Source organism: Pelecanus crispus, chromosome 2 (assembly GCF_030463565.1).
Source record: "Pelecanus crispus isolate bPelCri1 chromosome 2, bPelCri1.pri, whole genome shotgun sequence".
Lineage (NCBI taxonomy): Eukaryota > Metazoa > Chordata > Aves > Pelecaniformes > Pelecanidae > Pelecanus > Pelecanus crispus.
The window spans coordinates 104,681,125-104,704,427 of NC_134644.1; the positions used below are offsets into that span (position 1 = coordinate 104,681,125).

Here is a 23,303-nt window from a genome sequence, read left to right on the forward strand (position 1 = left end):
CGGAGCCGCAGCCCTGCTGCCGACACCCCAAAAAAGGAGACGTCGTCACACGAAACCCGGTCCCATGCTAAATCAGATATAATACAGTTAATGAAAACTCACTCAACTGATCCAAATAGTCGACAGTCGGTGCATAATTGGAATCTAGGCGAGATATATTAAATTAATGGATTCGGTCCTGCACAGATGTATCATTAAAATGTATAGGATTGATACTTAACATGGTAGAGTTATTTCAAACTTACACATAAAAAAGACAGCGAGAAAAAAAAAAAAAAAAAAAAAAAAAGACAGTGAAACTACCTACAGAGAACAGTCAGAAAATTAGCAACATACGGATAATCTTTTTTTTTTTTTTTTTGGGCACTTCCCCTCCTCCCCCCGCACGTTCTTTCCACAGGAAAGAAAATTGAAACAGACTATTAACTGAATAAATCACCTTAAATTTCTTCGTTTATTAGCGGTGCGAGCTGAACGTCAAGAGAGGATTTGCAAAAGAAATCGTTACCAGGATGTTTCAAAGCAGTCACAGAATTAAATGAAAACTTTTCTTCTCAAGCCACAAACAAGGCGCTTTGGCTATTACGCCTCCCTTTCTTTTGGTAGATCTTATTAGCAACGCCGCATAAACCCCGAATTTTACTAACAGGTCCATACGCGCCTGTATCTGCATGCAGAGACGGCGCATAAACGAGTGTATCTCTGTGGAAATTACACGGGTGAACCGTAGACTAGTAAATATCTGAACTCCACTCTCAGATTGTGCTCTGCTTAGTATCCTATTCTGCCCATAGTTAGGTGTCTCCTTTCAACATCTCTGTCATCTCCATTTGAAGATATTTTCAGCGGTTTATCACTGCCATCTCCAGCCCTGCACATTTGCAGCAGGTTATCACAATTGCCAGTCCCCCCTGGCTGATGTGTTGCGCTGATTACCATCACTGCCCTCAGATATTTGGTGCGGATTCCCAGCACTGCAATATCCACTCTTAGGACATCTGGAGCAGATCAATATCACTGACTTCATTTTTTAGTAGAGTCAGTGTTAAAGCTTCACATACCCTCTTCGCAAACATACCCTTTAGTCAACTCCTGCAGAACCAGCCTTTAGTTAAAATTCGGCCAAGCAGCGACCCCTATGTCTGGATTTGCATTTCTTATCGGACCCCTATCTAAACTGATTTGTTAATAATAAAGAGAAAATCTCCTGGCAGTGGATGCATCGCCTTAAGAAACTGGAAGGATCACACTGTCTTAGCAAACTCTTTCTCAAGAAAGGCTCTTTAAGGAGAAGTTTATCTGCCCAACTCAATGATCTTTGAATTATTTGAGCGTGGCCATTTAGGTCGATTTACTTTAAACAGTATACAATTTATTTTAAGCGATTACCTTAGGTATAATCACATTATACCCAGCGGTGCTATATATTTCTCTCCCGCCTGTTTTCAGATGTGCATCCGCTCTCCAACGGGAAGGTGACTCTGCTTTTCACTCTGAGCTCAAATCCTTTTTTGCTACGTGACTCTTTATCGTCTTTAAAAACGCTGTTCGGCTAATGAGTTGGCACCGCGCTCCTTTTTGTTAGGTTTTGCCGAAAGTTAAGGAGACATTCGAGCAACTGAAACACAGCTCTCAGGAAAAAAAAAAAAAAAAAAGTAAAAATAAGAGATTTTTTTCCCGAATTATGTTGAAAATAACTTTTTTATTTTTTTTTAAAAACAGTATTTTATTCCATCTCTTAACAATTCCAAGCTAATTTATGGATAGAGGGGTTGATCACTCCAACCTTTTTGACTGTTTAGGTCTTGGGTTTAGGAAAAGATTTTCCTGGTGCTTCTGGCAGCTGCTGCTGATGTTTGTAATTTTCCGTGCAGTTTCGTTCTTTTCGCACTTTTGTTATTAAGCTCCTGCTATAGGTCTTGTATGGGGGAAAATAAACCCAGAATCTCCCAGACCTTCACTAAACTGATTTTCAAGCTAAGTAGCTTAGTGTAGCAGCTCTGGTCCCAGCTTACTTGCACAAGGGGGAAAAAAATTAAAAAGGGCTTTGAAAGGTTGCCTACTGAAGTGACTTAAGAAACCGTCAGAAAAATGGGCAATGTCCAATGCAGGAGCAGGAATCGCGTGGTGAGGGATTGGCATTTACTGATCAGAACTGTGCATAATTAATGGCGTTCGCAGGACCCTGCTCATCTTTGCGCCGGGAACTTTGCAGATGAGAAACAAAGCTCTCCTCCCGGTCTTGCAACTTTCCCCGTCCTCGGCGGGTTTCTTGATTCCTTCCTTCCTTTCCTTTCTTTCTTTTCTTTTTTTTTCTTTCATAATTTTTGTCCTGTTTCTTCTTCCTCCCCCCTCCACGTCCCGTACCGCCCCCCCCCCTCCCCGCCAAGCACCGTTACAGGTAACCTGTTCTTTGTAATTGTTTTTCTCTATCTTCACGCAAGGTGAAGAATAGCAAAGTTCGCCCCGAAAAGATGCTGGGCTGATAGAAAAGCAAGCGAGACTTTTTTTTTTCCTTTTTTTTTTTTTTTTTTTTTCTTCCCCCCTGAACCGATCTGAGCAGGATGGGGGCGGGTGGGGGGAGGGGATGACTCAGATTTCTTAAGCCTCCAAGTGGAAACCTTTTCTGGATACACATTCCACCCAGATCTGAAGCGCTAAGAAGATTTCGGCAGCGCCGGTGCCTTATCCCACCTTTATTTACCTGCAGCCCTTGTAATGTGACACTTCCCTTCGCAAAACACCGCTGCCGTTCCCCAGCCCCGCTCAGCTTTGTTACGGCGGTGCGGTTTTGTCTGAGGGTCGCTCTCCTACTTTGAGGGTGAGACTTTGGAGCGGGGGGCGGAGTGGGGGGGAGGGGGGGGGGAGGTCTTCCTCTCCCTGTTGGACATAGAAAGGGGAAAGCTCGCTATTTCCAGCTGATGGGGGAAGGAAGTTTAAGCAACTCTCTGAGACGGAGCGGTTCCCTGAAGCGCGGGGAGGGAAGGGCTGGCCGGGGTTAGAGACACCCCGCAGGGGCGTTTGCAGGAGGGGAGGCATCTCCCTCCGCTCCAGCGGCGGCCGGTCCCCGGCGGGACCCGTGGTTTCGGGCTGGAGCGGCGGCTGCAAGCTCGGAGAGGGGGCGCGAAGCCCCGCGGAGGGGCGCGGACCTGAGGAGCTGGCTCTCGCCCCGGGCTCGGGAAAAGGAGCGAGACACCCGTGCCCCCCCCCCCCCCCCCGCCTTCTTCCCGCCTCCCGCCCCCGCCAAACCCTTGCATCCCGAAAAGCAGCGGCCCTTCGCCTCTGCGGCCCCCTCCGCGCCGCGCCGCGCCGTCCCTTGAGGAAGAGCTCGGCGGCCCCGTCCGCCCCTTCAGCACAAAGACGGAGCTCCCGGGCGGCGGGGATCGCGGCGGCGAAGGCTGGGCTGGGCTGGGGGCGGCCGCTCCGTGCCCCTCCGCGGGGGCCGCTGCGCCGGGGCCGGCCGAGGGGGCAGCAGCGCCTGCCCTGCCCTGCCCTGCCCGCGCCCGGCGGAGCGGGAGCGGCCCCCGGGCAGTCCCACCGGGGCTGGGAGGGTCGGGGCGAGAAACGCCCAGCCCTCGGCCCGCCGCCCCCCCCCGCCCGGCTCCCCGTTTCCCTCAAAAGAGGGGCTGGGAGGGCCCCGGCAGCGGTAGGAAAAGGAAAAGTTTGCGGTGCCGGCCGGGCGGTGCGAGGCTCTGCCAGCCCCGGCGGGGTACGGGAGAGCCCCGCCACGTCGAGGAAGCGGGCAACATCGCGGGCGGGTCACAGCGGTGACAGCTCGTCTCCTCCAAGGCGGCCGAGTCCCTCGGTCCCTCGCAGAGGGGTCCTTTGTCTCCCGCTGCACCTTCCACCCCGCTCCAAGGGGAAAAGGGGAAGAAGAAGGGAAAAAAAAAAAATCATCCCTTCCTCTCATCATTGCTGTTAATGACGATAGCGGCAACAGCCCGTTTCGGTCCTTTCGCCCCACCACCCCCTCCCCGTGCGTTTCCTTTGGTCCCCGCTGAAACGGGCGGGTGGAAGTTTTGACAATCCAGAAAGCTCCTCAGCACCACCCCCCCCCGCCCCCGCTCGGGGGTGAGGGCTGGGGGTCTTCTGTGCCCCTCGGCATACATGTCGCCGCTGTCGATTTGCGGGATTATTTATTGCTAATATTCCGAGGACTGTCGCAATGCCTCTGATAATTGTTCCTGAGTGTCAATCGGTCGGCAGGGCATGAGGAAGAGAAAGGGCGGGGGTGCGGGGGGGGGGAGGGGGGGGGACAGCTGCGGGTCTTCTTTTTCTTTTTTTAACTAAAGATTCTTCTGGGAAGAACGGCTAGTAGCCTTTTGACTTTCAGCAAAGTTGTGTGTGTATCTGCTTGTGTGTGTGTGGCGTTTGTAGGTTGCTATAGATAGACCGCATTTATGTATTTATTTATTTATTTATTTAATATGCCTTTTTTTTTTTTCTTTTTTAGTGGTAAATTGTTACAAGTCGCCTGGCTGCAAAGCCCCCTTTTCCTCTCACGGCCACTCTCGTTTGTTCCTGAGTCCAACGACGACAAGGGGGACTCAATGTTAAAGGTGGAAAAAAACAGCAACACAGTTGTTTTTGTTAAAAGGGGACACACTAAGGCTGCGAAACAGCAAAACCCCAATGTTGGACAGCTGTAAAATCGTGTAGACAGGTTGTCATACAGCAGTGGGGGCTTTTCTGAAAGGAGCCCATTGCTAAACATTAAATACACACACAGCACAGCACAGCAGCTGCGCGGACACAGGCACACGCGCGCACACACACACACACACACACACACGCACACGCAGGCACCGAGGAAAGTGGCCCAGGCTGGGCTGTGCACCACGTGCTGCGCCGGGGGGGGGGGGGGGGGCGCGGGGCGGTGCTTGCAGCTCAAGTGGGTGCCAATCAAAACATCAACTTCAAATTGTATCTGAAAGATCAGCCTAGGACCTAAGGGCAGACACATCAGTTGGAGCTCAATTGTTGATCAGATCACATCTAAGGGATTTAGGAGCACAGAAGAGCCGAGATTTGAGGAAAGACACCCCACTGAATCCTTCCACACTCCTCCTCCTCCATACCTAGGTTGCAATATATCTCTGACAGAAAGAAATCAGAACGAAAAAAGAAAATTATCGGCTCGATTTCTGTTCTCTCGCCCTGCCTGACTCCAGTAAAGAGGAGGGGTGGGGGGGAAGGAAAAAAGAGAGAGACAGAGAGAGATCCAGAGAAGCCCGGGTTTGTTCCGCTCCCCTCCCCGGCTGTTCAGGCTCCCTCCTCCCCCTTCTTTTTTTTTTTTTTTTTTCTTTTTTGTATAATTCCTTCCCCCCCCCACCCCCCACCCCCCCCCTTTTTTTTTTTATATTTCTGCCGCTTCTGCCGCCGCCGCCAGTTCCGCCGCCGCTGTGCCCGCGCCCCGGAGATGTCCTTCCCCCAGCTGGGCTACCCGCAGTATCTCAGCGCCAGCCAGGCGGTGTACGGGAGCGACCGGCCCGGGGTGCTGGCCGCCGCCGCAGCCGCCGCCGCCGCCGCCGCCGCCGCCTCTGGCCGGCCCGCGGGCGCCGAGCTGGGCAGCGGCTCGGCCGCTGTCACCTCGGTGCTGGGCATGTACGCCAGCCCCTACAGCGCCCCCAACTACAGCGCCTTCCTGCCCTACACCGCCGACCTCGGCCTCTTCTCCCAAATGGTGAGTGAGCCCCGCGCCGCCCCCGCGCCCCCCGCGCCCCCCGGGCCGGCGGAGCGAGGCGCGGCGGCAGGGGCAGCCGGCGGCAGGGGCGGGCGGAGGCCGCGGGGCCGAGCGCGGGGGGCGGCGGGGCGGCCGCGGTGGCGGCGGCGGCGGCGGCGGCGGTGGCGGCTCCCGCCCGGCGGCGGGGTCCGCGGCGGAGCGGGGAGCGCGCGTGTGGCGGCGGGGCTGCGAGGGAGAGAGGGGCCGGGGCCGGGGCGGCGGCGGCGGCGGCCGGGGGGCTCCGTCTGCAGGCGCAGCCCCCGTCGGCCCCGCCGCTCCAGCCGGGCAAAACTCCTCCGAGTTTTTCTCCTTGGCGGTGGAAGGGCCGAGCGGGGCTCCTGCCTGCGTGTTGTCGCCTTTCCCTAGCAACTCGGCTTTTTTTTTTTTTTTTTTTCCTTTTCTCCTCTCCTTGCTGTTACTGGTGTTGTTGTTGACGGGTGATACTGTCCGTCCTGTTGTTGCGGTTGGCTTTCCAGCGCGCTCCCCTTTCCGCCTGGTCCTTTTCTTTGCCGCCGAGCTATAAACAGGTTCCGTCCGAAAGGCCAAAGTGCAGTGTCGCTAGCTGGTACGCCCGCTTATTCCGAGACATTTCCCTTAAGCCTTAAAAATGGCCCGTTCTGTTCCCTGAACTTTTCATACTCTGTTTATGGCGAGTATCATAGATCGGATTTGCATCAAGCGACGGAGGGCATCTACATCCCATTATATGCATCGGAGCAGAAAGGCATACTGGCGTTAACTCTCAAACAAATTGCCGTCACCCAGATTGTCCTCGGATCTCTTTTTGCCTTTTTTTTTTTTAGAATGTAACAGTTAAAAAGTGAAACATCTTTTTTTTTTTTTTTTTTTTTTTTTTTTTCCCGAACTGTTTTTATCTTTGGTGTCGTTGAAACGTTTTCGTTGCTAATATCTCCAAATTTCTCGGCGGCGGTACGCATAGCTTCCGCTTAATTTCTCAAACGCCCCTCTTTTCTCTCCCCCCGAAACATAAAAGTGCGAATGGTTTATAACTGGGTGCATGCAAGGCGTAACTTGTGAGGGGTTTTAATACATATATGTAGGCAAGTAGGTAGATAGATGCTGACCCTTGTTCAACAGCGTTGAAAACAGCATTTTGTGCTGCAAACATTTCCTGCGAAGGCACTTTTAACAGCATGCATTTCCTACTTTTTTTAACCTTGATTTTGGAAATGCAGTAAAAGTTGAGACAGAAGCAATGAGTGATTTACAAGTGGCTTCTTCAAAAGAATTCCCAACAGAGATTACACAAAAAATATCATTTCAGCAACAATAACAAAAGACAGCGGAATAAAGGGAGTGCAGAAAGCCTACTCTGTAACACATCACAAAATTTACATCGGTCTTCTCTTTGTGTATGAGCTTTGTCTCTGAAATTAAAATACGTGTTCCTTTTTAACTGTTTGACAAAGTTAGATTAGTTTCTTCGCGGACATTTTTGAAGAGGTTAATTTTCAAGGCTGACAGATTTCGTAAGAGTAACACGAAGAATGTATTTCTGGACTAGAAAAAAAGGGAGATTGTAGTAGAAGCAAGAAAAAAAGAAAACGGCTTTAAATGTTAGCTATTTAGGAACAGTTCCCTTTTCTATTCGCAAAGTATGCTGGTATTTTACTACAGTGATTTACCATGAGGTGATGTTCTGAAATAAATTCTAAAATTCTGAGTATTTGTAAATCAAGAGATAAAATATTAAGTTAATATCTGGACAATTTGCGGTAATAATGAGGCCTAATGAGGTTGCTAGAAAGATAAAATGTTATTTACCAAAACACCTGATGGGATAATTTGACTTGCTGTGTTTTACTACTGATGATAAAAAGAATATTGATTGCAAATAAATCACCGTCTCTAAACGCTTGTAAACAATTTGTGTTTGCTCTGCCCAGATCAAAGTAAAACTTATGAGATAAAGTGTCTGCATATCCATATTCTACAATGCGTGGATCAGTTTTCATTGCAGAGTTTAAAGGCTCTTCTAGCAGTTAGAAGTTAATGTTTTACACCAGAATCTTAGTGTATGATTTGGGGGGGCGGGGGGGGGGGGGAAGTTGGCTTGTGTGTGGAAAATCTCGTACATTATAAGTGTCTTCGTACTGAAGTTGTGCATTCATCTCCCCAGTCTCGTCTCACGCCAACTCCTTTTAAAGGCAGATCTGGGGCCAAAGGAGAATGCTCTGCATGCATTTGTAATATCCTCCTGGATATTTCGCAGATATACGCGACGTTGTGCGCAGGCATTAGTTTGTAACTGTGGTGTAGTACCTGCTTTCTCTGCCTGATTATTTCGAGGGCACAATAAATTGTCTCGCCGAGGCGAATGCGAAGTTGCTGCTTTTCCATCGTTTGATTTGATTTGGTTTGCGGAGAAAATACGCATAATGTCTGGCAGAGCCCAGCTTAGCCCCTGTCTTTCCCTCTCCCAGCAAGAAGGGGGGATCATTTGGGAATACCTCTGTCTGATCCAAACGTGAAGAGCCTGGAGCGGGGAGGGCCGAATTTGCCTGTGAAGACCCTTTGCACCGCTCAAAGGCGTTTTCCGGCTCCCGGAGTAGCCTATTCAGGTCTGTTAGAGACGCTAACGAGATAATTGATGTGCTTTTTCCTCTCCGCTTGTCTGAATGTGTTGCAGGGCTCCCAGTACGAGCTGAAAGACAATCCGGGTGTCCACCCTGCTACCTTTGCTGCCCACACTGCCCCCGGCTATTATCCCTACGGACAGTTCCAGTACGGGGACCCGGGGCGGCCCAAAAACGCCACCCGGGAGAGCACCAGCACCCTCAAGGCCTGGCTCAACGAGCACCGCAAGAACCCCTACCCCACCAAGGGCGAGAAGATCATGCTGGCCATCATCACCAAGATGACCCTCACCCAGGTCTCCACCTGGTTCGCCAACGCCCGCCGGCGGCTCAAGAAGGAGAACAAGGTGACCTGGGGCTCCAGGAGTAAGGACCAAGAAGATGCAAACCTCTTCGGGAGTGACAATGAGGGGGACCCCGAGAAGAACGAAGACGATGAGGAAATCGACCTGGAGAGCATAGACATAGATAAAATCGATGAGAACGATGGGGAGCAGAGCAACGAGGAAGAGGAGGAGAAGCCCGAGCTCCTGAGACAAAGCAGTGAAGAGGAACACTTGGAAAAGGAGAAGGATTTGGCACTGTCAGGGTCCGAAGGCCTGAAACCCAGAGACGCGCTGGCCATGGTGAAGGAGGCCTCTGACAACAGCACGCGCATCATCAGTCCCGGGGGACAGAACAATTTACAGATGCCATCTCACAGCAAACCCAAGATTTGGTCTTTGGCGGAGACGGCAACCAGCCCTGATGGTGCCCTGAAATCTTCTCCCCCTCCGCCCCCTCCTCCCCAGGTTAACCACACTTCTCCACAGATCCAGCACCCCGCTTTTCTCCCTAGCCATGGACTCTACACGTGCCAGATTGGCAAATTTCACAACTGGACAAATGGGGCTTTCCTCACTCAGAGTTCCCTGCTAAATGTGAGGTCCTTTTTGGGAGTAAATCACCACCACGCTGCTCATCACAATCACCACCTCCAGGCCCAGCAGCAACCTTCTGTTTTAACAGCAACCCTGGGAGCCCTAAGCAGTGAAAAACCTTCAGAGAGGACCAGTCCCAAACACATAGGTAATGAAAGCATCAGGCATCCACCTCTCCCTCCACCTCCAACACACGCACACGAACTTCTCCTTGAGGAATGCTGCCAGATTCAGCCCTGGTGTAACTGACTGCTTTTAACGGAGTTACAGACAGTTTACCCTAGCGATGATTTTTTTTTCCTGGAGCATGTTGATTGCATACATTAAGCCCATTTCATGTGGGCTATCACATTCTCACCCTATACGCCCATCAAAAAAGATGAGAATGCAGGAATGGCGCTGTGAAACGTATTCTTTGAGTTTTGCTTTCCTTCCCTCCTTCCTGACCCTCATCTCCCAATAATTTCAATGACAGTCAGAAATGTGGCTAGAAAAGCTTGCATACTCTTTAAATGTTGAAAGTAGGGAACACACACACATACCTACACACGTCTGAACAAGAGGGTGAGAGGGAGGTGTGTTCTCTGCACACTGTCCGGATTTTTATTGTTACTATTCTAAAATGGTTCTCCTGTTTTTGTTGTTTTTTTTTTTTTTCTTCTTCTGTCTCCTTCTAGAAAGAGAAAATGTACCAAGAACTGAATCCCCACCTCAGCCGCTAAAATCGCCCTTCCAGCCTGTCCGTGACAAGTGAGTTTGTTTGTTTGTTTTCACTGCAGGAATGTTACTTATGTGAAACAGAGTGTTTGAATAATAAAGACTAATTATAACACCTAATCATCACCATAACAATACATACAGGCAACAAGAACAACACAGAAGTTGCTGTAAACTTTTCAAAGTTAGGCTAAATTGCAATTGTATATAGCCAGCCTGTAACTTTTCTGAAACTTAAGAGACCTCAAAGATCTCGTGTTAATTACACCAGTGACAATTATTTCTGTGCAATTAACTAATACTAGGATGTTATAGCAATAGACAGGCAATTATAGGAACGGATTCTCTTTTTTTCCTGAAAGATTGTTACGTCTTTTTTTTTTTTTTTTTTCCTTCCTCCCTTCCCCCATGCAGCTCTTTGGCTCAGCAAGAGGGAGCACCGAGAATTTTAACAGCTCTCCCTTCCGCTTGATTAAATGGTTTGGTGAAAAAATATTACAGAGACTGGTATTAAGGACAGAAAAAAAAAAAAAAAAAAAAAAAAGGAAACGATATAAACGACTCCCATCAATCTCTTTTTGCAATAAGGTGGTGCAAATCCATAAAAGCGATTACACAAATCTGTAGATGGATCCCCTTCTTCATTGTACCATTTCAGATCGTGTTATTCTAACCATTCTTGGATTATTTGTTTGGTAAATGTTTCCCATGTGTTTGTGTTTTTTCTGTATATAGAGTGATTTCAGATTGTAAATAGCGCGTCAGCAAAACTTGTCTAAATCATATATTTTTGTCTAATAAACTAAATGAAATTATGAGCTCTCTTCAGGTATGTATTCTGTTGCTGCAGATCTTATACATATATTACAAACCTATTCAAACATTTATAATTTGTTTTCTAAAAAGTCAAGTCTTTTTGCCTTTGGGTAACTGAAACTTCAAATACCAAATCCAAGCTTTTAATGACTCTTGCAGCTATTTTGTCGAAAGCAAGCTGGGAGCTTCCCTTTTCATACACGTAAATTTAAGCAGCTGAGTGAAGCTGGTTCTTGACTAGTAAAATTAAAGTTATTTTTTCAATTGTGATGAATCAGACGTGTTCTGTAGCATCCATTTTCCGAACATATATGGATCTGACTTCCACTTACGTTATAAAATACATTCTTGAAAATGAAAAGGACAAGTTTTCTCACAGTTCCCTAGTGTATAACTTTGCTGTCCAAACCCGTTCCTAAATTGGGTCAAGAGCTTTAGTGCTTTGGTATACATTCCGACCGAAGCCGAAAAATTTAATAGATTAGGAAATAGAATTATTTGTAACGACTTACGCTTTAAATAAACACAGAGGAAATATGACCGTGACAGATTTTTCCCTGTGACATTAAGCACAATCTTAACAGAAAAAAAAAAAAAAATGGCAGCTCTTGCACTTCCCAGAAGAAAGTTCTGCGATCCCGATCTGTTGGTTAAAAACAGACTGAGAGGCAATCTATCGTTTTATAAAGGCATTAATCTTCCAAAGACTGTCCGTTAAAAGGTGTGATATTTTGAGTGTTTACTTCTTTTTCCTCCTAAATGAGAACACTAAATGAGCATTGAGGTGCTAATAAGATACCAGATGGTTGTTGATGGTGGAAAATGGAAAGAAGCAGCTGGGAAAGTCATTAAGAAATAATGTGGTGACGCCCTATCCAAACTGAACCAACCTCAAACCAGGACTTGTCGGAAACAAGATGAGATTTTCAAATAAAATATTAATAAAATTCTTGCCAGAGATCAGAATATCGATCTTGATTTAGCTGCGGAATCATCACAAGCAAAGAGGGATCTCTGTAAACTATCGCTTAGAGTTCTGTTGACAAAGCAGTGGAGGCGGTAGGCTTCCACTTCTTGCCTTTTTTTTTTTTCCAGGAGGATCAGAGAAACAGATTAGACAAAATAGATTTTGTGCGGGCTATCTGAAGGGCTGTCTCTGAAAAGAGACTCATTTTGACATTCTGCTGTTCCCAGCACAGCATCAATTAGTTTGCTTTCTGTGTTTCAGGGGTTTTTTTTTTGTTTGTTTGTTTGTTTTTCCGAAATCACAGGCAGTCCCGCGTTGGTAACGGTTCCAACAAAAGAGTATAATTACAGTTTTAACCAAACCATTATAACTTAGTTTTCAGTGAGGAAAAGGGAGAGGGAAGACGTCTTAAAAAAAAAAAACAAAAAAACCCCAAACCAACCCCAAAAAACCCAAAACCAAAAAAAAAAAACCACCCCAAAGGAAGGAAAAAGACTTCACGCCTGTAAAGCCAAACGGCGCGTCAGACCAGCGCTGGTGTAAACCCGATGGAACTGCTGTCTCTTTCCTATCAACTCAACAGAAATAGCTGCGGCCCCGCACCGGCTGCCCCTCACCCCCCCTTAGGCCCGGTTCCCAAATTCCTCGCGGGCGGCGCAGCCGGCCCCGAGCAACCCGGCGGGCCGGGGTACCGCCGCGGGCCGGGGTACCGCCGCGGGCCGGCCCCGGCCCCGGCCCCTCTCCGCCGCCCGGCTGGCTGCCGCAGATGGGCACGGCCCCTCCGAAACGGGCGAGGGCACGGAAAAAGCGCGCAGTGATGCTCTGCGAGGCGGCGGGGCCAGATTGCCTTGGGAGGGGAGCAGCGGGGATTACTTTGCGCACATGAACGTCGGGAGGGACTCGAACGGCGGAGGGTAAAGGAGTGTGAGCGTCTGCGCCTGTACGCGCGCATTCCCGATCCCTGAGCGCCGGCGGCGGGCAGCGCCGGGCGGAGATGGCCGAGCGGTTCCGAGAGGTTCCGAGCGGTTCCGAGCGGTTCCGAGCGGTTCCGAGCGGGGCCGAGCGGCGGGGCGCGGGCCCGGCTTTGGGCAGGCTCGCAGCGCCCTCTGTGGGCTGCGGGCGGCGCCGTCCCCTCGCCCGGCGCGGCGGCAGCCGGAGGTGCCGGCCCGCGGCTCCGCTCCGCCGGGGGTGGGGAGGGGAAGGCTGCCCGCCTTTAATTCAGCCAGAAAGCCAGCAACGTCCTCCGGAGTGTGCTTCCAGTTTTGATTATCCTCCGGAGAGTGATAATTCCCACTAGTTATCTGGCTGGCAGTTTTCCGCCTGCGGAAGCCTCAGCGTCTCTAGAGCAGACTCTGCCGCAGAACTTGATTATTGTTTTTCATCTGCTTGTTTGAATTTCCCAGCCCCCCCCCGCCTTCCCACCGGTAACGCCAACAGTTGTGATGCTTCCCTCCCCGACCAGCTGAAGGGGTTACGGCAGGGGTGAATGAAGCCCCGCGGGGTCAGCGCCGAGCCAGCACCGTCCACCGCCTCTCCCCGCCGCGCCCGCAGCGTTTGCCGGGGACGGGACGGAGCACCCGGCTCCAGCCTCCCCCCCTCGGCTGGCGAAGGCGGGGGCGGCCCGGGTTGCTGCCCGCCGGCGGCGGAAACAGCGCGCCCGGGCCCGCGGGCTGCCTGCTCGTACGGAGGGTGCTTGAGCCGCTTGCAAACTTTTTGCACAGCGGCGCAAGTGGCTTCCCCTTAGAAAAGCCCAAAAGTTACAAGGCCAGCTGCAGCGCCGAGCTGACAAGCGTCGAGTTGTTCAAGCGGGAAAAGCTGTCGGGTGGGTGCGTGCCTAAGCGCCCCGCGGTGCCCGAGGGCTGCTGCCTTAGCCTGGCCGCCACCTGAAGGAGAGAGGCAATTTCGCTTGTTTCGCCCGCTAGCCACGCCGAGGTGGCCATCTCTCCTGGAGGAAGTTCCAGCGAGAGCGGGCGCCTGCCGGCGGGCATCGCACAGAGCCCCCGGAGGCTGCCGGTGCGCCGGGGGGTGCGGTGCGGTGCGGGCCGGGACGCCCACACACCGCCCCGCCCGCGCCGCTTTGGGGAAGGAGCGGGAGGCTCCATATTTCCTAGGTTTCGCTTGTCACGTGAGCCGTGCTAGGAATGATCGTTTACGTCACCCTGGCAGGAAAATAATTTGTAGTTTTTCCTGTCGTATTTGCTATTTTCATTGAGATCCACCCTGGCAGATGCATACCAGCAAATACCAGAGTGTAGGGAGAATAATAAAGGAGAAGCTTAAGCTAAACGATTTACCTTAATTGGGAATGCGCCGAGCTGATAAGAGTAAATTGGAAAGTCCTAGTTTCCTACCGTTTTTTTTTTTTTTTGTAAGCGCTGACGGTACCCGAACCGGATAAATAAAGTCAATAGGAAATTTGCATTGAATCGGATGGGAGCTACATCGAGTAAGGCTTCTCTTAGAACAACAACCGAGCGCCAAGATACATTTTCGTGCTATTTGAAAGGGTGGCAGAAAAGATTTTTCATACATGTTTGCATAATGCTCCATCCTCCCCCAGTAAAAATTGGCTCCCTGTATTGTTTCTGTTATTATTTACTTAGATTAACAGAAAAATGGCAGAAATCTGTGAAGAAAGAACACTGAAAAGTTGATACAATCTCGAGTTCGGCAAACTCCAAAATTAGCAGTTGCCAGAACACACTAAAAGCAAACGGCGGCTTTACGGGGATTTAGCTTTGTCACAGAGACGTAGTTATGAAACGTGCTCATTGGTATGCATGCCTCAGTTTTTATTCTTTTTCTATTCTATTCTGAAAAAGAAGTCTATTTTTAACCGGGGGGGGGGGGGAGCCTGGAGAAAGGGAACGAGAGAATTAGTAGGCTGCATGTGCTTAAACCGGCTTGTTCCTACGATCGCTATCATTCCCGGCTCCTGTCATCCCTTTTTGTTGCTTTGGTTGAGTTTTTGAGGCGCTCGCTCCGAAACTCGAAGAGCCCCGACGCCGCGCAGCCGCCGCCGGCAGCGACGGGCAGGAACGGCGGCGGGGGCGGGCTGCGGGGCGCGGCCGCACGCACCCGCCGGGAGCCCCGCACCAGCCCTCATGGCCGGGCTCCTTATGATCTCCCGGTAACTTTCATTGTGTGACCATGTTTTCCTCTCCTCGCACCCCCCGCCCCGGCCTCTTTTTTTTTTTTATTTTTTCATGGGCGCCGATCAATTATTCACAAGCACATTTATCTCCCCTGCAATATGGAGAATTCATATTCATATCTCTGTTTTAGTGGCCTGACACTGATTAATGTAATATGCACCGCGGCTCCGAGCGCAGCCCCGCTCTATGAATCATGCACTATAAAGTTTCAATCGTCCTTGTAGATGAGACTATTACAAAGAGCACAGAGCGGCGGGGGCGGGGAGGCGGGGGCCGGCGGGAGAAGATGGCTCTTCGCCGCTGCCGGCCACCGGCCCCGTGTTAAACAGCCTCCTATTGCAACAACCCGGCGACTGACGGCGGGCCGAGTGGCTCCGGCGTGAGTTCCGCCCGACGGGACGCCCGCAGCCGCGGCTCTCCCGCCCCGGCCCCGGCCCCGGCCCCCGCCCGCCGCCGTCCCACGCCATCTCCCCGCCGGCCCGGCCCCGGGGCAGGGGCTGCCGGGGCGCTGCCTCGCCCCCCGCGTCCCCCTCGGCCAGGGGAGAGGTGGGCTGCCTGGCGCCCGCCATGTCGGGTGGGCGCCCCGGGCCCGGGAAGGGGCTCAGGCTGAGCCGGGGTGTGCCCTGTGCGGCCTACGGGGCCCTGTGCGGCCTACGGGGCCCTCTGGGGCCTACGGGGCCCTCTGCGGCCTATGGGGCCCTGTCCGGCCTACGGGGCCCTCTGCGGCCTATGGGGCCCATCCCGCCGGCAGGCCCGGCCGCGCTCCTGCACTGCACCTGGGGAGGGAAGGTGTTACAGGGAGTCTCCATCGCCTGGGCAGTTCTGATGTTGTTGGTGTTTTCTGGGTTTTTTTTTTCGTTTTTTTTTTTCTTTTGTATTTTTATTTTTTTAATTCCCAAATGTCCTTAAAAGGCGAGGTGTAAAGAATGGCTGGGGCTGGCGGAGGCACGCTGGGCAGGCTGTCGGCACCCAAGCGACGCCGGGGAGCTGCCCATGAGTACTAAGTGCTCTGCAAAAAGGAGCCTCAAAACGTGGGCCCTGGCACACGTCCTCCTTCTGCCCGCCTCAGCCTCAGTTTTGGGGGTGAGGCCCCCCTGCCATCTCGCCGACCGCCCCACCCATGCCCAAGTCCTGCGTTTGGCACTACCTGCCTCCCCGCAAGCCTGCTGGAGGATGGAGGGGAGCCCCAGGCCCGCATGGGCCACCCGCAGGCCCCAAAACCCAGCTGCTCGCCATGGGTCAGGCAGCTGTGGCCTAAACTGGCCGGGGAAGGTCCCTGCCAGCCTGCGGCAAGCCGGAGGCAGATGTGGAGACGTGCCATGCGGGACCGCCGGTCCCCCTATGCAGGGAAGGGCCGCAGAGGTGACCGGCAGGGCCTAAGCCCACCACCGGCTTCATGGGGGCTGTGGCGAGGAGGGACGTGGGGCCTGGTTCCAGGCTTTGAGCTGCCAAGTTTTACGTTTCAGCAGTAAATCTTACCTGGGACTAACAAATCAAGTAAAACACTGGAACATGTAATAAACATGGCCTGCGTGGTGTGTTTTCTAGTGAAAACTTACATAAACGGCTCCTGGCGAGGTTGGTGTTCCCCATTGTGCGGTGCCCCCATGCAGTGCCGTTCATAGCTTGCCTGTAAAAGCAGCCATGTGGATGGGAATCACTGGAACTACCAGGAGACTGAAAACCCCACAGAAATAGGTATTCAAAATTTAAGACTTCGAAAATATGAGCTCTTAAAACTAAACAATGCACTTCTGTGAGGAATTAATTTACTCGAGTCCCGTCACCATTATTAATATTAGTTTTGGCTTCTCTTTTGTGTATGTGAAGAGAATACATGCATGGGTGTTTGTAAAAAAAGTGGAAAAAAATACGTCTTTTATCTGTTTTTACTGACTTTAATTAGCATTACAGACATCCGTCACGTCTGATAGTCAAACTTGTTTCCCAACATGTTCCTCTGGAGTCAAGCTAGTGCAAAAATGCAAACATGGGGCACACACCAAGTCCCGGTAGTGCCTCTTCTGAGAGAATAGAAAGCACCAGTGTAAACTCCGTGCAGAATTAAAGGCGAGTTTAAAAAGTAACATTTATTTTTATTCCAGATTTATGGCTGACCCGTAGATAATTAAAGGTTTTATTTTGAGCTGTTGGCCCCACACAATACATTGTCCTTTGTTGCTGCACAAGTAGCACTTTCCCTGTGCTGCCTACGGTTCAAAAACAATGAAGCAATCCATTTATTTTGTTGGTCAATTGTAGCACAAAGTGAGGTGGTCAGTGTGGAAAGTTTATCACTGTCTTGTCCCTTTGGAGGAGGCAGAGCATTCACACACCCTCTGCCCCAGTACACAAATGTCAGTCTTTTTGCAGGCTGCTGTTTTCCTTTTGAAGATGCCGATGGTGTCTCTGATCCACTAATCCATTTATCCAGTTTCATGAGTGCATTGGCTGAATACGCTCACAATAGCCTTGCCCAGCTGGAAACAAGAAGTCAGTGAGTGCAGCCGGCACACCCACCAATGCCTGACACCACTCTCGGATGAGGCTTCAGTGCTTGTCTCAAAAAAAACCCCATCCCATCCCAACCCAAAACAAAACCCCCAGAGCCCCCAGCCTGCCGCAATGTGCCCAATGGTGTGATCCTCCCCTCCCTGAGAACAGAAGTATTTTTACCACCATCTGTAGTGTGCTACAGGGTTGTATTATTTTCACGATATTCGGCTGTGTCAATGAGTTGAAGCGTGGTTGAGGGAAGAAAAAAAAAAATGCCTCCGGGACTCTGCAAACAAGTGCACATTAAAGAAACTGGTCAGTTGCTGCCAAGGGGGAGGGGGCACAGGAGAGGCAGTGGGCAACGGGCTTCCATTTGTGTTCGGTGCTGTGCCGTTACTTGCCAGCTTTTTATTGCGTTTTAAATGTATGTTTAATTACCAGTGTTATTGGTAATAACCGAATGTTTGAAAATATTAAATACATTTGTGAGCTTGTGTGAAAAAGAAGTTAAAAGGTGTTCGGTGCACAGAATGTTAAAAAGATCTCACAATGAAGTGATTAACATTTTTATGAATAAAATTAATCACGCATTAACTCTGCAGCTCAATACATCTGAATGCCAAATGTTGCACAGCAGCCCTTTCCCCTAAACCCAAGAATTTTGGATGCAGTATTGAGCCACATCAAACGCTCATCTATTAGTAATGGCAGTGTAGTTATGAGAAGATATTTTAATAATGTACATTTACATTTGACGCAAGCAAATAAAAGGGAGAAAATAAATTGGGGGTATTTTGTCAGGATTTGTGAGGACTGGTAGGCACATAAAATACATTAGGAAGCAGTCAATAGGGGCAACTGTTCAGAGAAAAAAGTTTATGTGGCGCTCATGGAGGCAAACAGCAAAGTCACCGTAGTAAACATATTCCGGTGGATTGCGCTTAGCTCTGCTTGGCTCTTACTAGCGCGCTCATTGTTCTGGGCAAAGCTTATTAGGTTTTAAGATGGGAGCTTACCATTATTAAAATTTTCACTGTGTCAGATAATAAAATGAGATCTCTCTCTCCCTCTCTTTCTCTCTCTCTTCCTCTGTGTGTGTATATGTGCACGCGCGCGCGCGTGCGTGTGTGTGTGTTTTCTAATCTCTTGCCACTGTGGTTTTGGGATTATTCCAGCAGGCTGTACAAAGGGAAGCAAAGGCATCTGAAGTGTCACTCTACAGCTGTGGCAAAGTAACAGAATTTCCATTTTGTTGATGCTCCCAGCACATGTGTGCAGCAGAAGGTGATATCAAAGGAGCCGTTCTTCCTCAGTTCTGCACATTATTTTTCACTGCTGTGGCGAATCTCTCTGAGCTCCGTGAACCAATAAAACAACGGTCCCTGTTTGAGTTGATATATTAATATTTACTGAGGATTTGCAAGGTCGGGGCTAAATGTCAGCAGATTGCTGGGGCAGTACTGTGGGGAATAATTAAACAAATCTCACAGCAGTTCAGCCTCCTAACATCTTTATTAATCTTTTTTTTTTTTTTTTTCCTTTCCTGAAACAGTACACTGAAATACTGCTTTTTCAACCTTAGTGAAGATTTGGGAGAAGTTTAGTAATAAAATCCTGGATTGAAAGTATTTGGTTTTGACAGTTTCTTGGCCCACTCGCCTACAGATGTTAGTCAGTTGTGAAGGCTATGATGTGTGAATTATCACCAAGCTGCTGGGATTCTCACCTGCCTCTCCATCAAATTCATCTTGACCAGTCTGCCAAGCACAATAATATTGCTGCTATAAACGGAGACCCAAATTGGCTTCATTATGTATTGGGTCCACTTCTCTAAGAGAAGAAACTGGAGGACCCCAATTCAGTATGCATGTCTCCCTTAAGGTGATTATAGCATGCACTTTAGTACAACTTAGACAATTCTCTTTAATAAGCTTCATAATTAGTGTTGGGATGCCTCATTACAAGTCATTGCCTGTAGCAGTCCTAGGCCAAACAGCCCTTCTCAATCTGATTTTTTTTTTTTTTTTTTATCAGGCAGCAGGAGCTGTCTAGAGCTTTTTGTTTGTATAATGGGGACTTGCATTAAGCCCCCAGTGTAAAAATACCACAAGGAAATTAATTGCTTCTGTGCAGATTCACCGCAGATGTGTCCTGTTATGGGGAATGGTGTATTTCTGACATTGCTATACTGCAGTGTGCTGGGAGGAAAAAAAAGTCTGGAAAAACTACAAATGCAAACATATTAGCATCCATATAGATTCCTTATGTTGTAACTGAAAACAAGGAGATTTTTAAAGTGTGTCAGAGCCTTCAAGCCTTCTTTAAAATAAAGTGGATTTTTTTTCTGATTTTTTTTTTTTTTTTAAATACTCAAACCCACTAATAAAATACACATGGCCACATATTCTGTTTGGAACTGCCTGATAAATGTGCTACTTAAAATAACACACACGAGGAGTGCGGTGACTCAACGCAATGAGAAGGCTGACACACAAAGCCGCCCTCAAGGTCAGTGGTTTGTTATCTATCACTGTTGATCAGGTTGTGAATCACAGCTGCAAGTTTCAGCAAGTTAAGGGGAGGAGGAGCATTTAGAGTGCTTGCCCTGTGGAAAAGAAAAGCTGAGCTGGTGGTTTGTTAGCCGCGCCTGAACATCGCCCTGCAGCTTCTGGGTAATGCCCATTCCCCTGTCACTAAAGGAAAGCTGGAAAGTGCCTTGATCCAGATACCAGCGCTTTGATTTACTTGTTAGAATTCAGGTGGAAGGGTTTAGGGTTAGCAAGTCCACCACTGCAGAGCCTTGTAGCACTGCCCTCTCGTTACTTATATTGATTTCTTTCATCTCAGTGCTTGTAACCTTTGCTTTTGACTTTGGGCTGATCCCTCTGGTACAGTTGCATTTGCCTAGTGACATCACTATTGATAATCGAATATTAACAATTCACCGCACAAGAGTTATGGGAATGAAGACCCATTTAGAATAATATAATGTGGGAGCTGTGGTATTAGAAATAACTATTTGCATTCTTCATGTCTGATTGTGAAGAAGACTCCTCCATCTATTAATTCTAGGTGCTGCAAAATAAATAAATAAAATAAAAAAACCTAAACCAACAAGTGTCTCCTCTACTGAAATTCAGGATGATGCCTGTCTGATAGCGATACAGTAGCAGAAGTAATAAAACTGTTCTAGTAATGAACCTCCCAGATTAGATTTTCTAAGTATATGCAACACGAAAAATTTACAGGCAAGTGAAATTTCTATATTCAGGCCCACGGAATTTACATACAGAAAACACTTCACAGGCCTTAATAAATGTATCCAATAAGTTTGATTTCAAGAAAATCCATATGTTAACTGCAAGCAACAGCGGGAACGTGTAAATTATGTAAACAGATCAGATCAGTGTTCACTTTTACCACACTGCACTTTATAGGTTCTTTAACCAGCTGTTCCAGAGCAAAGGGCAAGATAAACTGCATAGACTACTACACAAAGTCTTGCTTTTAAAATAAGTTTGGGGTTTTTTTCTCTTTTTTTTTTTTTTTTTGTTCTCATCCATCAGCTTCTGGTTCTGCTACGGTAGTAACACTTTGCTCAAATATATGCATTTTACTTTTCTTTTAGGCTATCAAAGAGCAGACAGCTCAGATTCACAGTCCCAGGGGAAGCGATTATTATTTTTCTGTGCCTTGCAATAGCAGCATCTGGAATCCTCTTAAAAATGTCTCTGTATAACATAGAAGAAAGCCCGTGTCCTAGAACAGGTGAAATTGTACTAGATGAGATTTGCACAGAACATAACGAAGAAACACTGCCACTGTGAGACCGGTGGAGGACGGAGGCACAGGGGTACAGAAGTGGTTTCCCCAAGTTACCTACTTTGTTTATGGCAGAAATGAGAACCTGAGTGGGAGAATTAGGGTTTTCACTTGACAGAGGCTCAGCTGTGATGGGATATTTCAAAGATTTGCAGTGACTACAGGTGAGTGGTGGAGTCAGAACTGGTACCATTAAAGTGCATCCACAGCCTTATGATATATTCACCACAGTGTCATCAACTCCCATGATGTCACTGGAAACATTTTGACTCTCATATCTGAATTTACACACTGAAATCCATACTTAATTATGTGAGTGAAAACAATCTGATATTTACAAATTATGCTTACTCTCGCTGGAGTCATCGGAGCGGCTCATCCTAGAAAGGGTTACAGTTGTAAGGAAGGCCTTAAAATCTAGGTTGGTTTTTTTGTGGGGTTTTTTTTTTTTTAACTTCAAAAATATTTTAAATTACTCCATGTACTTCAGTGGTTAAAAATTGATTGAGTAACCTACTCTTGGTCTGTTTGGTTTGAAAAACGTGTTGTATATTTAGACAAACAATCTAACCTACAAAATTATGCAACATTTGGGAGAATTTCTTTATAAACAGGGGGGTTTTATGAACAAATTTCTAAAAATGCCAGGCAAATCCTTCAAGTTTTTGTATAAAAGGATAAATAATTTGCAACTTCACATGCAAACCTGTATGTAAAATAAGATAATTTAAAAAATTGGAAAATTAGTTTTAAAAGAGATGGTAAACCTTGAAAAATACTCTTTTTGCAAAGTGAGATTGTGGTAAATATATCCATATATGTGGTTCTCCTATACACAGAGAGGCAAAGGGAAAATGGATACTTTCTTCATCTAAGACAGGGATGTTTTAGGTTGTTTGAGGGAGCAGGAGATTATGAGGATGGATATAGCAAAGATATTTCATTACTTATCTGAACATCAGCAGTTCAGAATCTGTTTGAGAATATGAATTAAATAATACTGATAAATGCCACAGAGCACAAAGTTTTTACCAGGAGTTTTTAAGAACAAAAGAGAACAAAACAGGGTGTCATTTTGAAAAAGAGAGTGGGATACAATGAAGAGAGTAGTGGTGATGGTGCCTCTGGTAGCATTAAAATACAGACTAGCATGCTAACGGAAGAGATTAATATCTTTTGAGGGGAATCGGATATGGAGGTGTACAAGCTGTGTGTCTCCTGTGGCTTACTTTCCAGAACCTTAAGTGATGCTTTAATTCAGCATCTCCCTTTGGAGAGGAATAACTTGAGGGAACATATAAATTCCTTCTCAAGTCACATTTTCTCTGTAGTGATCTTCTTACTAACTTTACAAGAAATGAAAGCGGTAGAACGGAGGAGGAAGCGGAAACCAGTTCATGTCACGAACTACTTTTTTTTAAATTTATATGGCCTTCTACTATTGTATATGTGTGTGCATGTGTATGTTAGGGAGCGAAGAAATTATTCCTGCTCTGTGAGTCTAAGTGATTACATGTGGACAAGAGGTAAGAGGAGATGATTTACTGTGAACACAGGAAATTTGTATACTTCTGGTAATCTGTGATAAATCCACCAGGAAGCTAACGAAGTCTGATCTTGCCTTACATTCTGTGTGGCTGCTATCTGGGTATGAGGATGCTCTCAGAAGGAGTGTGAAAGCTAAGTTGTTGGGCTCCTTGAAATGCCCAAACACATGGCTTTCTTAGGCAGGACAAGTCCTACAGTCTGCCTAGGCCATCACTTACCAATTTATGCAAGGTATATGGAGGATCAGAGAAGCATAACAGAAGTGCTGTTCTTGCCAACAAACTTGTCCCTCTCAATTGCTTTTCCATCTTAATTGGTGTGTGTCTGTTCTTGGTCTCACTAGGCTATTGGTTTTGCCTTCCTCCATTTTTTTTTCCCCAAATTAATATTTGGCTTATAATAGTACTTGAGCCTATCTACCTTTGTTTGATAGCCTCTTACCAGCTTTGAAAAACTGATTCAGTTTTGTTACGTCTCTGTGGAAAGCACCCTTTGATAGTATGTGATATCCATGCCTGCAGGGCAGGTCTTTTGGGTCTTGGG

General features: G+C 48.1%; 1 protein-coding gene across 1 annotated transcript; it reads left to right on the forward strand.

Moving 5' to 3' along the window:
• Nucleotides 1–5,419: 5,419 nt before the first annotated feature.
• Nucleotides 5,420–10,428, forward strand: IRX1 (iroquois homeobox 1). Its single transcript, XM_075705971.1, has 4 exons — nt 5,420–5,683; nt 8,373–9,387; nt 9,917–9,989; nt 10,371–10,428. The coding sequence occupies exons 1-4, from the start codon at nt 5,420–5,422 to the stop codon at nt 10,426–10,428; spliced, it is 1,410 nt and encodes a 469-aa protein (XP_075562086.1).
• The last annotated feature ends 12,875 nt before the right edge of the window (nt 10,429–23,303 follow it).

What these genes read in the sequence shown, in the direction of transcription:
- IRX1 (XM_075705971.1), top strand. Translation starts at nt 5,420, where the DNA reads ATGTCCTTCCCCCAGCTGGGCTACCCGCAGTATCTCAGCGCCAGCCAG. An exon ending in GACCAGTCCCAAACACATAG is followed by an intron (nt 9,388 to 9,916) that starts GTAATGAAAGCA and finishes GTCTCCTTCTAG; the next exon opens with AAAGAGAAAATGTACCAAGA. An exon ending in TTCCAGCCTGTCCGTGACAA is followed by an intron (nt 9,990 to 10,370) that starts GTGAGTTTGTTT and finishes TCCCCCATGCAG; the next exon opens with CTCTTTGGCTCAGCAAGAGG.